Genomic DNA, 12,901 nt, shown 5'->3' on the forward strand with positions numbered 1-12,901 from the left:
TTCATAGATAAAATGGAATACTATATAATGCTCGGATATCCTAGGCCCTCCTTTTAAAGAGAGATTAATAAATAATAGAGAGTATATAATAACTATCAACAAAATTCAATCTACAGCGTATGAAATCCTATAATAGAAACTCGCCCGTCACTATACCCAAGAGCAAGGGTGGCTTCCTTGATAGCTGAAGTTTCAAATTGACGATGCTCGGGAGGAAGCCACAGTAGATTCTCGCCTCCCAATGCAACCCAGTTGTTTGATATAGATATTTGAGGATTAATACTGTATGAAGTCAGGCCGCAATTATCATGGAGTTGTGGAATAGTGACGGACCTAGTGGCAGGATTTTCTACGGCATGGAGAGAGAAGGCTACTGAACGAACCGAATCTGAATGGCCTTGAAGGGTCTGCAGTTCAGAGCCAGTCTTGACGTTCCAGAGCTTGACAGTCTTGTCGGTAGAGCCTGAGGCTAGAGTTTGCCCGTCCGGCGAGAAGGTCACTGAATAAACCCAACCTGAATGGCCTCGAAGGGTCTGCAGTTCAGAGCCGGTTTTGACGTTCCAGAGCTTGACAGTCTTATTGGCAGAGCCTGAGGCTAGAGTTTGCCCGTCCGGTGAGAAGGCCACTGAACGAACCCGATCTGAATGGCCTCGAAGGGTCTGCAGTTCAGAGCCGGTTTTGACGTTCCAGAGCTTGACAGTCTTATTGGCAGAGCCTGAGGCTAGAGTTTGCCCGTCCGGTGAGAAGGCCACTGAACGAACCCGATCTGAATGGCCTCGAAGGGTCTGCAGTTCAGAGCCGGTCTTGACGTTCCAGAGCTTGACAGTCTCATCGTTAGAGCCTGAGGCTAGGGTTTGCCCATCCGATGAGAAGGTCACCGAATAAACTGGACCTGAATGGCCCTCGAGTGTTTGTAGTCCTGGGCTCCATAAATCCTCCACCTGTGGTAGTATGTGCAAGTGTTTGGGTATACTACCAGAAAATATCCTTTTAACAATACTTTGCATCGGTGAAAATACTAGCCCAGAACTGTAGAGTTGGATTGGAGCAATACCCGCAATGTAAGCGTTTTTAAGAATGAATCGTTTGGCATCATAGAGGAAGTCTGAAATTTCCGCATCTGTGCCCTTCTGTTGTCATAATCTTAGTTATGACTCGAGTATAGACGATAGAGAAACTTACCCCATCACCTGACTGTAGTGCATCTATCATTGCCACCGCTTCTGATGTAATGCCCATTAGGCTCAGCGCCTCCAACCAGTGAAGGAAATGCTTTTTCAAAAAGTCAAAAGCTAGGGACTCAACGATACGAGCTTCGCTATAATCAAGATGGTATACCCAGTACTGACAAGCGTACTGCATATCCGCTGAGAGATTCTCATTAACAGCCTGGCTGTCAATATTATCTCGTTGTGCCCCGTAACTTGGTAGACCACAAATATTTTGCTTGAGACCAGTTTTCATGACACGAAGGCAATGTAGTGCTATCTTCTGCTGCGTCTCTTTCTCATTTATATGGAAAGGGGTTTCCGTGGCCAAGAGGTAATCTCGAAAAGATAAGTGCAGGATGCGAATTGGTGAGTTAATGTTCTCTGGCACGCTGAGAACTGAGTGGAATCCATCTAAGCGATTGCTGATATCAATTTTTGGCAAGTTAATCAGCTGCGCGAGAACATTGACTGAAAGTGGAGTAGCAAGAAGAATGATAACCCCAACGATATCCTGAAACTCTTGCGTTAGCTGCTTAACCTCTCTGTCATTTGCACCAGAAAGAAGCTGATTGAGGATGGGCAAGTATGTTCTGTCCATCTGGGATCTTGATGATGTTGCCTGATCTTGGAGAACTGCTTCTAGACGTTTTTCTGGGCGCCATCTCTTCTCCCCGACAAAGCGGCAGATCGTGGCCGCAAAAATAAACAACGGGACAGCTATCTTTACCAATTTCTCTATATTTTTGTGTCCAGGCCAGTCCGAGGACAATGAACGCTCATCCCGTATTTTTGAAAGCTTGTCTTCCAAGAACAGACGAATGTCACGTTCAATTATTGGGATGGGGAGCTCATGGAGGAACACGTCTCGATGATTATCATTCTGCTTGAAGCCAAGGCGGATTGGAAGTTCCGGCCTACTAGTCAGGAATATTCGGAGACGTACAGATTGAAAATTCTGCAATCTAAACAAAAGTCGCAGGATAACTTGTATATCTTCTTCCCGGTCACATTCATCCAATGCGTCAATAACAATCACAATTGTTGTAGGTTGACTAAGATGTAACTTAAGTAGGGGCTGGAGAAGAAGCTTATCAAATTGTTCGCTGAGAAATTTGGATGAGATATTCGGATCACTCTCAATTGCGCTCAACACATCAGGAACCAGCCACCGATGTCCGGTTACCAGTTGTCTTGTGATGGTTGATATTAGGTATTTCGCATTACCACGGTCAGCTTCACCTCTCTTGAAGAAGAATGTGGCGCCAAGCTGTCCTTTGTCTTTGAATGATTGTGCGACCGTTCGAGCGATGGTAGACTTTCCTGTCCCCGCCATTCCATTCAGCCAAAATATGCATTTATCATCTGTCGACTCAGCCCACTCGGAGATTTGGGAACGAAGCTCGGACCTGGTGTTTGGAAGGCAGAAATCTTCATGTTCATTAATGTAGGAGTCATAAAATGCTCCTTCCGCAATACGTAGGTTCGCAAGACGAAACTGTTCAATCAGATGCTTCATAGATTCGGCAAGTGCATCAATCTGACTTAGAATATCCTCTGCCTCTTTTTCACAGTGCAAGTGCTTGACTAGTCCAATCCACCGGAATAGATTATCTCGCTCTTTATCAACTGAGGCTTGAAGCTTCGTGAGTGGATGGTCTGTAATGGCAGTGACGCAGTCCAGCACCATTCTTCCCACGCGAGGATGTTGAGCATCGCGAATCTGTGCTGTATACCGTAGGATTGCTCCATAAAGTCTGACCAGCGCATTTCCCACGTCCTCTTTGATACTAGAGCTGCCATCAAGGTAGAAGTTCTTTTCAATGAAGGCACACTGTGTGAGAACATCCGATAGATATTCCGATGATTCAAACAACACATCTCGTAAATCATTATGATTTTTGGTCATCTGGATTCCACTCACAGGGTTCGTCAGCTGGTTTTTACGATCTGCTAGCGGACATTACGTACTGTCAGCCCAAGTGATACAATTGCCCAAGCACTCGCTGCATGCTGCGTAGGATCAAAACCCGCAACCGCCGTGATAATATCTTTGAAGGAGAGTGTCGCATTAATGATTTTCCGAGAAGTCTGTCGAAGTGTCCCATCTGTCTTTTGCTGATACTCCTCGTATTTCTCTTTTGTTACGTGAATAACTTCATCAAGCAAAGCTTTTGTCTGGGAATGATTTCCCTTGTCATTCAAGTTGGACAAAATCTCCCGCTGCTCACCATCCAGATGGTCGTACGCGATTTTCCACAAATCAGGCGTTGGCTGGGTCGGCTGGGTACACTGAATACTGGACTGTCCGGGAGAAGCTGGCAGCGAAATACTGATCGTACTGTCTGCTTGGGCCTTCGCCTGGTTTGTCCGAGCTTTAACATTTTGAGAATCCTCGTGCCTGCGAAATGGATTATGAGATCGGAATTTCTGATGAAGCCGTTCCATCTCTAATCATTTGACAGTACCTCAGAATCATTGGGGCTCAAGACTTCGATTGAGTTGAGGCTTTTGGGGAGGGGGGGAAGGGGGGGAAGGGGGGGAAAGGTGGGTGCTATTGTCCTTTTACTTCCAGAAGTATTACCCCACTTTTCGATGTGTTGGCGCGACTAAACAACAGCTCATAGTGACTCCTATTGACTAGTTAGAGCCAACTATACATGATTTACCTTTGCATGATCTCATGCTCTTGTTCTGTACATCACTTTAATGTTTGCTCGGGTCTGCATCCGTGACCAGGTGGAATGGAGCGACTCCACAAGATCGTATTCCATGCGCCACGAATCGTCGGGCCTAACATCGGCCCGTGCCGTGGTCTTTAAGCAGGACCAAAGTCTAACTAGAAGATCCTAGAATGTTCCATGCAAACAGGACAAACACCGGGAGCCGCTAAGATTGAGGGTTGATCGAGCGAGAGTAGGAGCCATTTTTGGTTACACCACGAGCAGGTTATGGACTGCGAAAGTTGTGTTTGTAGGCATCCAGGCAGGTCGAATATCGGGGGACACGTGGACTTCAGTCAGGTAAAATATACAAGATCTGGTTATGATACCCTGGCGTATTTTACGATACCAATACGGACTAACGATATTCCGCGCGGCCATCTCAAAGTGGCTTAGTAAATTGTAGCGTTAGGGCTACGGAAACAAAGAAAGAGTGTAAGTGGTGACACCAGTTTCCGGAAACCCTGTACTACAAAGTACTTATAGAGAGAAGAAAGATTAGTATCCGGTAGTACTCTGAGGTTTTTGAGGTACTGCACTCAGACGTTTTATCTATTTCGCATCGTTCATCGCTGTCTATTGCGCGAAAATGCCTCCGGGCTACCCACCAACGGGACGGGCCGCGACGCAAACCCCTGAACCCCCGGACCGCGACGAACACGAAGATTCACCACCACGGCTATCGAGACCGAAACGCACCACCAAACCACCTAACAACTACGCGCGAGAGCAAGAGAAAGAAACTGAGCAGAGAAATACGCGCTCTCAACAGAAGAAGAGACAGCAAGACAGGCCAGCAACCCAACATGACGAACCAGCTTCGGATGAATCCTCGACCGAGAGCGAGGACCTGGACACAGCCAAACTGGTGGAAGAGCTCATCAAACTCAGGAAAGAGATCAGACGACGAGACGACTTGCATAAGGAAGAACTAAAGAAAGTCACAGAAGAATTTAGTGCAGCCCTAGCGGAGGTCCGACACGAGTTACAAACTCTGACACTGCAATCCCATCCAGAGCCATGCTCACAAGACAGCCACGAAGAGATCCTTCCCGAAATCCAAGCTCTGCGCACCTTCATTACCACCCCAGAGTCTGCAAATAACCCGTCCTACGCGGATGTTGCGCGTACTCCTCCAAACAGTCAACCGAGCAACATACGGACTCTCTCATCGTTTAACACGACGCCGACTACCTTTACGGATACATTATATTGCACGATAGATACCTCGAAGATGGCAGACTCTGAAAGCGATAGGATGTCCGCAGGCCCAATTAGGATCGCAGTTGAGAAAGAGATCCAGAGCATGGAAAACCATATGCACTAGCGATGCCGCGCTGTTACCGTAGATCCAAAGAATACCCACCGGATTCGGATTGCTTGCCGAGATGAAGCGGAACACCAGCTGGTGAAGAAAGTGGCAGAAGCAAAGATTGGCGCCGGAGCTCGGGTGCTCCGTGACGAACTGTACCCGATCAAAGTCGACAGTGTCAAGAAGGCAGCAGTACTAGACGAAAACGATGAAATCAGAGCAGGAGCTGCTGCAGCGCTCGGCGAGGAGAATGAAATCACCGTGGCCAAGGTCGCATGGCTTAGCAGAAAAGGGAGTGCGAAGGCCTATGGTTCTATGGTAGTATACCTAACCAAGGGCACTGACGCACGGAGACTCCTGGCTGGCGGATTCTTCCACGCCGGGGGAGAATCTGGCGTGACCAGCGTTTTTGAGTATCGACCACGACCGGCACAATGCTACAACTGCCAAGAGGTTGGCCATAAGGCATTCCAGTGCAAGAACGCCCAGAAGTGCGCGAAATGCGCCAAGGAAGGCCACCGGCACAGTGATTGCAATGAAACGGTCCTGAAGTGCGTCCCGTGCGGAGGCCCTCACGAATCGTATAGCAAAAACTGTCGGAAGCTCTACCCATCACAACATGACTAAAACACTCCGAATAATACAGCTGAACGTAAGGAAACAGGGCGCAGTGCACGATAGCTTAATGAACGACAAAGAAATCCAGGACGCAGTGGCAATAGCGATCCAAGAACCTCAAGCAAGAAGAATTAACGGCCGACTGTTGACAACCCCGATGGGACATCACAAATGGGCGAAGATGGTCCCTTCCGCATGGAGGGAAGGGAGATGGGCAATTCGAAGCATGCTCTGGGTAAATAGGGATGTAGAAGCGGAGCAAGTTCCAATAGAATCCCCAGATCTAACAGCAGCGGTGATCCGGCTCTCCGAGCGAGTAATTTTTATGGCATCGGTCTATGTGGAGGGAGGAGATGCCAAGGCGTTATATGACACATGCGATCACTTACGCAAGGCTATCACAGAGGTAAGACGAGATGCGGGCACAGTGGTGGAGGTAGTGATTGTGGGGGACTTTAACCGACATGACCAACTTTGGGGAGGAGACGACGTGTCTTTGGAAATATCTGTGCTTGAGCCTCGATGGGAGTGATGGGACATCTCAAATAAATTCGAGGCAGTTATAAGATCACTGAGTTTGTGAAACTTATACGTACGGGGGTCGAAGTCAGGGTATTGTGTTGTGAGGAGCGTACCGACGCTGGAGAGCCTAGCCCATCCGTCGTCATCTGAAGCCGTTTCTACCGCGGTACGCAACATATTCGATAGATGATCATCCATTAGAGCCTGTCGAACTGACGAATGATCTCCGGGATCGTTTGTGACCCTGTCGGCATGTGGTGCAAGCTCTTCCAGATGCACCAGGTTTTCGGTGTAGATGAATTTATCGCAGGCAGCGACGAAGGGCTTGGGCGTTTTTCGCTCCCCAATCCCGTACACGCTTAGTCCAGACTCTCGTATGCGAGCAGCCAGCCGAGTAAAGTCACTGTCGCTAGAGACGAGGCAGAAGCCATCAAAACGACCTGAGTAAAGCAAGTCCATTGCATCTATGATCAAAGCTGAGTCGGTCGCATTTTTGCCGTGGGTGTACGCGAATTGCTGGATCGGCTGGATCGACTGTTCAAGAAGCTTTTCCTTCCAGCCCTTCAAATTGGGACTTGTCCAATCTCCATAGGCACGTTTAACATGCGTTGTGCCGTATTTTGCTATTTCTGAGAGCAGGTGATTGATAGTGGAGGATTGCGCGTTGTCGGCATCAATGAGAACTGCAAGTTTGGACATAATGTCTCCTAGATATGTATGTAGCAAGGAATTTATTTTCAACTAGCTTTATACGAGAGTAGTTAGACATTGCGTTAACTTAAAAGTTCACTTTGATTACGTCATTGATCGTCAATGGTTTTCGGGTATGGTTTGTGGCTGGAGACCCAGCTGTGGCGCAATTTGGCGATACAGTCAGTTTACCGTACGGCAATCGCATTATTATTCAATCCGCTATTATGATTAATTTTTTATGAATAATAATAAATAAAAATTAATCCGATCGTCACGCCACGTGCGACGCCCGACCTGCACCTCGACCATTTCTTCCACGTTGTTCTCGATGCCCGGTGAAAAGGAAGCGTGGGGGTTAGACTAACTCCTCCATCCTGTGACTCCGTCATGGTCCATCACAGATGCGACTATCGTTGTCAATCATTTCAATTATCTCGGTATTTGATGCAGTTTGGAACAGAAGAGGGGTGTGGCTAGTATGTTTCACCTGCAGTCACCAAAACTGGCCAGAAAAAGCGTCGGATCGGACATACTAGATTCCCGCAGCCTGCAGCATTAGTTTGACGTGCTATTTTTTTTTATTTTTTTTTTAAATTGGCAAACCGACGCGAGCAGATAGCTCATCACGATGCTTTTGAAGAATGGCGACATGCATGGGCATGGCCGTGCAGAATCTTTTTTCTGCTACTACGGTTATTTTGCGAACATGTTGCCACTGATGTATGTCTTTTATCAGTAAGACTGAAGATCAGCCAACACCTACTACGTACAAAAGGATGAGTCAATTGATATAAAGAGAAGTAGCATTAATCATCAGATCACGGATTTGTTCCGCATTGCGACAATGCATCATTACGGAATCCATGTACATCATCACGATCCTGCATTTTTGACACCCGCTAGCTGCGTAGTAATAGGTCTGTATTATGATGATCGATAAGACATCGGGGAACGGACTGCGGTTCACCGTCGGACATGCCGGCATAGCTCTTGCAGATTGCCAGATACCCTGAGTACCGTAGTAGTCGTAGTACTGGTCACTATTTAGTATTCCTACGGAGCATTAGCGTAGTGGAATTAAGCTGTACTCCGTAAAGGTAGTAGTATGTACTAGGCTACAGAGTACTTAACGTCTAACACGTTGCAGAATCCAGAATTCGTAGCGATCCACCTTTGCCGGCTAGGAAATCCATCGACAGCACTTGAGTCTTGGCTTTTTGTTTGGGTCGAATAACTCTGTTCTGTTTTAGAATTAAACAACTTTTTAACTAAGCCGGGGGCTAGTCTGCTAGTCCGCTGGGGTGAATGATAGCCGTGTCGTGTCGTCTCGTGTTTCCCTCTCGTTTACCAATTACGAGGCTCTGCCGCTCGCCAACAAAGAGGCACACTAGTGCCTCTTTGTTGGCGGTAGTAGCACTTTTTACGATAAGAGAAAAAAAAGAAAGGGCGAATTAAGCCTCATTCACTACGACGTGCTTTGGTGGCTTTGTATACTAATATAGTACTATATACGAAGCGGGTTTAGGGTTTGGGTGGACCCGTCTTTCCCGCAGCTTAATTGGCTTGGAACTCGGTAGTATAATAAGAGGCTCGATCCCTGGGGCCCGGTGCGTGGCAAGAAGAGGGCAAGAATATTCCGTCCGTAGCACTCGTACTCCGTAACTTACGATGAGTTACACTCCGTAATAGTACGGTAACGTATCGCATTTTTAACCTTCATCACGCCTAAACCATTTTGGAATCGACCTTTTCTTTCTTACCTGAATAAGTTTAGCCTTGGCGGCAATGCACGTACGTCGTACACTTCTGCTGAATCATCATTCTAAACCTGACCAACCATTCAGCTTGTTGGGTCTGGTAGGGCTGAAGCAGGCTGTAGAAAACAAAAAGCAGTACTTGTTGCGAGAGACAAAGACCCACGCAAAGCGATCATTTATTATTTTTATTTGTTGAATTTGTTCGGATACTTTTCATTTTTTGGGTTTTTTTTTTCAGCCTTCAATTCAGCCTTCAGCTTTGTGATGGGCACTCGGATCCTTTTTTTTCTTCATACGTTGGTGCAACACGAGGCCGAGTCCTGTCAATCGGTTCAACAACTCGTCACCAAGATGTGAATCGGGGTGGGTATTCTGTTAACAGAAGGCAAGATGAGAACGTTGTGTAAGGCAATCCTAGGATAAAGTAGAGTACTATCGCAATGATAGGCTGCTAAGTATGTTGAAGAGTAATAGTAGTATGCTATTTGCTTGAGAGAATAAAACACAATAAGCTAGACACATGATGGTAAAAGAGCGTTCCTATATAGTTCCCATAATGTATCACTCGATACATTATATCTTACTGCTCGATAACTTATATTGTATCGCCCGATACAATATATTGTAGCGTTCGCTACAAGCTCATCCTAGCTCACTGAGCGTGCCCGGAGCACTAAACCAATACTGGTTAGCGTCGCACATATCTTTTATGGATATCCCGCATATGTAGCGTCATTCCAGCGGCTGCTGACATAAGTGACATAATTGGCTGTGAGTTAACTATCTATTCTTCTGACAAGTCCTTGGCTGTTAATTAACTAGGCTGCCATTGAGACTATCGCGACCGGTCTATATTTCTCGTGTTTTTTTTTTCTTTCTCCTTCCTGTTCTGTCGACCGAGGCTGATGCACTGCCCAAAAAAAAATGGGGTAGAAAAGAGGGGGATCGATTTCGATTATTCGTATTCTTAATCTATATTTCTCTAATTGGCGGGGAATTATGACGCACATCATAAATTCGTATTCGTGACATAAAAAACGGGAATCAACCTCCAATCTAGACCATTCCATGATAGCATGTGTATAATTTATATACCAACACTATATACTTAATGAGTTGTGGCTGTGATAATAGCTCATGTGTTAACACACTCGCTGAGCGATTCCCCCCTCTGGGCGCGCCAACAACCGCTAAACCAAATTAGGAAATCAATGCGGTTTCTTGTCATTTTCCTAATGCGGAAAGTCATCGCGCAAGCTATAGAGTACTCGTAAATTTCCGCATGAGGTAATAGTATGTATACAAACAACACTAATGATTTATAGTACCAGCTAAAATAAAATAATCAAATTGGCAAGCTCTTTATTAAAAGATGAATGAAACCTCCGTATCGCCGCGTAACTGCAAGAGAAAAAAAAGGATGACTACTACTGGCGGGATTGTATTGAAAATGGATCGACGCTTTTAACTTTGTTAGGTGATATTCATGAACTTCAAAGTTTTGTTGCTGATCATCCGCAGCGGAAAAGATACTACTAGAGTACTAGTACTAATCACTAAAGTGACTAAACTGTACTGAGTCTTGATAGCCCTTCTGCATAGAGGGCTTGGCTTTTGTTATATAAAGTCTATTAATAATCAGCACAGATAGTTTATGCATTTGTTTTGTTGGTTGGTCATCTATAGTACTCTTTTTGTTATTATTTTACTATATACTAGTGGATAATAAGGACTGACCAACTAGCCGAACGGCTTTTTGGTTAGCAGCTAACATGCTGAGGAGTGTTTAATAGGTTTAGTACCCTCGTGAATCGCACTATCGCAATCCAACCAACAACTTTGGGGGACGTGCCGCTGCCACACTGCTGCATGGCGTAATCCCGATCCACCCACTTTTCATATCTTCTTTCTTCGCGTATGTACGGAGAAAGTACTAAGTAGTAGTATATACTTTCTTTTCTCGCGTATTTGCCTACCCGAGTACGATGTAGTAGTAGCGGAAGTAGTACTAGTAGTCCGCCTCTAAATTGAGGGCCTTTTATTTCCCGGTCAACTTAAATCCACCAGTTTAGACTCTGGAAAGCTCTAGTCCCATAGCCTAGCACACCCGAAACAGCCAATCATGGCACAGAGGAAATAAATATGGACGATAGACTCCTTACTTCCACGGCCCCACTTCTGGGCCACAGCTGATTCGACTATCGGCATCAGCCGCACCTCCAATTCAGGCCTGGTGTGTCTTTTTTGCTGAATTCATAATTGGGAACACAAAAAACACAAGAGTGGGGCGGCTAGGCCAAGGTCGCAACGTACTACCTCATCAAGGCAAGAACACAATGCTCCGGTTGCACAAGGTGCTTCGCCCATCCTTCTAGAATAATAGTACCGTAGTATGGCCATGTCCTACCCGCATGTTTATCGGGTTGGATCCACCACTGCTACTAGGGCGATAACTTTGGGGTACGTAGTATTCTTCTTGTCATGAGGACCGACATTATTGAAATGTAAATGTAATCTATTCTTTTATCCAAGGACATTGAAATCAAATCAGCACCAAAATAGAGTCATCATCGTAATCAAACGTAAAACGCCACTTCCATGCATATATCCTGTTTTAACTATGAACAATCAAGAAGTGAAAGAAATTTCTAGACATATCTCTCTTCACAGAAATACAATATGCTCCGGCGACAGTCGGGCCGGCTCCGGTGTCAACGGAAAATGGTCGTTCAAAGACCCGGCGGGAGACGTTGACCCGGAGTTGTTGAAAGTGTAGGAATTGGTAAGTGGCGGGGTCTGTCGTTGGTCAGCTTTCGAGCCCACAATTACGTTAGAAGAGACACCAACAGGGAAGACCAAGGGCGTGAATTTACCTGGAGATGAGAGTGATGTGAGTGTGAGTGATGACGATGGTGCTGCTGCTGCTGTTGCTGCGGCGTGGTGGTCGACATGTCGATGCCTGCCATCGAGGCGTAGTTGATGCACAATGGGTTGAGCACCTCGTCATCCGGATAGCCACCCAGCCGCTTGCTGGCCGACGTGCCCGACGGCAGCGTGTGAGGCATCTGATCCATGTGGTGAGCGGGCAGGGATGCCAGATCCCCATACTGAGCCTGCGGGATGGTGTGGTAGGAATGGTGCGGGTGGGCCGGCTGCGACGAGTAGTTGGACTGACCGTACGGATCCGAGTAGGATGGGTACGAGGGGTAAAAGAAAGGCGGCGGCGACGTCGATAGTTGCCGAGTCGACTGCTGGCCAAACATGCCTCGGTCTTCCTGCATGCCACCGTAGGCAGCGCCGGGCTGCATGCCCATCTCGTTTTCGGGCGCACTCCAGTGGTTATTCGCCTTGGACGACTGCTTGGAGCGGGCTGAGCTAGTGGACGAGCTAGCTGACTGCGACTTGCTAGCCGGCTTGGGCTGCTCGGGCTCTGCATGCGACTGTTCGGGCGACGCAGAGGACGAGGCTGCTCGGCGTTCCAAGTCTTCCAGACGACGCTTTAGCTTCTTGCCTATGGAAAGAAAATTAGTCTTGAGAAGAGAAGAATCAAAGGGTAGCGGCCATACGGTAATTGCGCTGGGCGATGCGATTCTGGATGCGGCGTCGCTCGGCCAAGTCGGAAATCTTGGTCCAGTCCTCGTTGGGGTTTGCATTGGCACTGAAAGCACTGCTGGTGCCGTGCATGTGGCTAGACGACTGATACTTGGAGGGAGTATTGGTGGTGGTGGTCGTCGTGGTCGTGACGGGATACGGATAGCCGTATGAATTCCCCCAGTGATGCATGGTGGCGGGAAGAGGGTATACGTAGTAACCGTTCAAAACTGGTTCAATCACAACTCAAAAGGCTGAAAGGTGGATGGAGTAAAGAAGATGATGTGCAAGACATCCGGGGCCAGGCCTGGGGGACGATATATATATATACAGGCAGGCACCCAGCTCAGCTCAGCCCTGACCGGGGTCGTCAACTGATATCAAGGCCAGTGCACGCACACGTTTTGGCAGCGAGCTGCGTCTTCTTCAGGGTTGCTGCGGGCGCGCCACGAAATCGTACTATTTTCGGCCGGGGCA

The 12,901-nt window shown here is 47.2% G+C and overlaps 3 protein-coding genes across 3 annotated transcripts; all 3 read right to left on the reverse strand.

Annotated features, from left to right (window-relative positions):
• Positions 1 to 110: 110 nt before the first annotated feature.
• Positions 111 to 3,687, reverse strand: TRUGW13939_08834 (uncharacterized protein; the record flags this gene model as incomplete). The annotated part of the gene is made up of 4 exons (XM_035491961.1): positions 111 to 1,130; positions 1,183 to 3,117; positions 3,180 to 3,609; positions 3,677 to 3,687. 4 exons carry the CDS (start codon positions 3,685 to 3,687, stop codon positions 111 to 113), a joined length of 3,396 nt encoding a protein of 1,131 aa, XP_035347854.1.
• A 2,742-nt stretch (positions 3,688 to 6,429) lies between these two features.
• TRUGW13939_08835 (uncharacterized protein) lies at positions 6,430 to 7,082 on the reverse strand (the record flags this gene model as incomplete). The annotated part of the gene is made up of 2 exons (XM_035491962.1): positions 6,430 to 6,446; positions 6,497 to 7,082. 2 exons carry the CDS (start codon positions 7,080 to 7,082, stop codon positions 6,430 to 6,432), a joined length of 603 nt encoding a protein of 200 aa, XP_035347855.1.
• A 4,415-nt stretch (positions 7,083 to 11,497) lies between these two features.
• TRUGW13939_08836 (uncharacterized protein) lies at positions 11,498 to 12,616 on the reverse strand (the record flags this gene model as incomplete). Its single annotated transcript, XM_035491963.1, has 3 exons — positions 11,498 to 11,629; positions 11,707 to 12,344; positions 12,400 to 12,616. The coding sequence occupies 3 exons, from the start codon at positions 12,614 to 12,616 to the stop codon at positions 11,498 to 11,500; spliced, it is 987 nt and encodes a 328-aa protein (XP_035347856.1).
• Between the last annotated feature and the right edge of the window lie 285 nt (positions 12,617 to 12,901).

Source organism: Talaromyces rugulosus, chromosome V (genome assembly GCF_013368755.1).
Source record: "Talaromyces rugulosus chromosome V, complete sequence".
Lineage (NCBI taxonomy): Eukaryota > Fungi > Ascomycota > Eurotiomycetes > Eurotiales > Trichocomaceae > Talaromyces > Talaromyces rugulosus.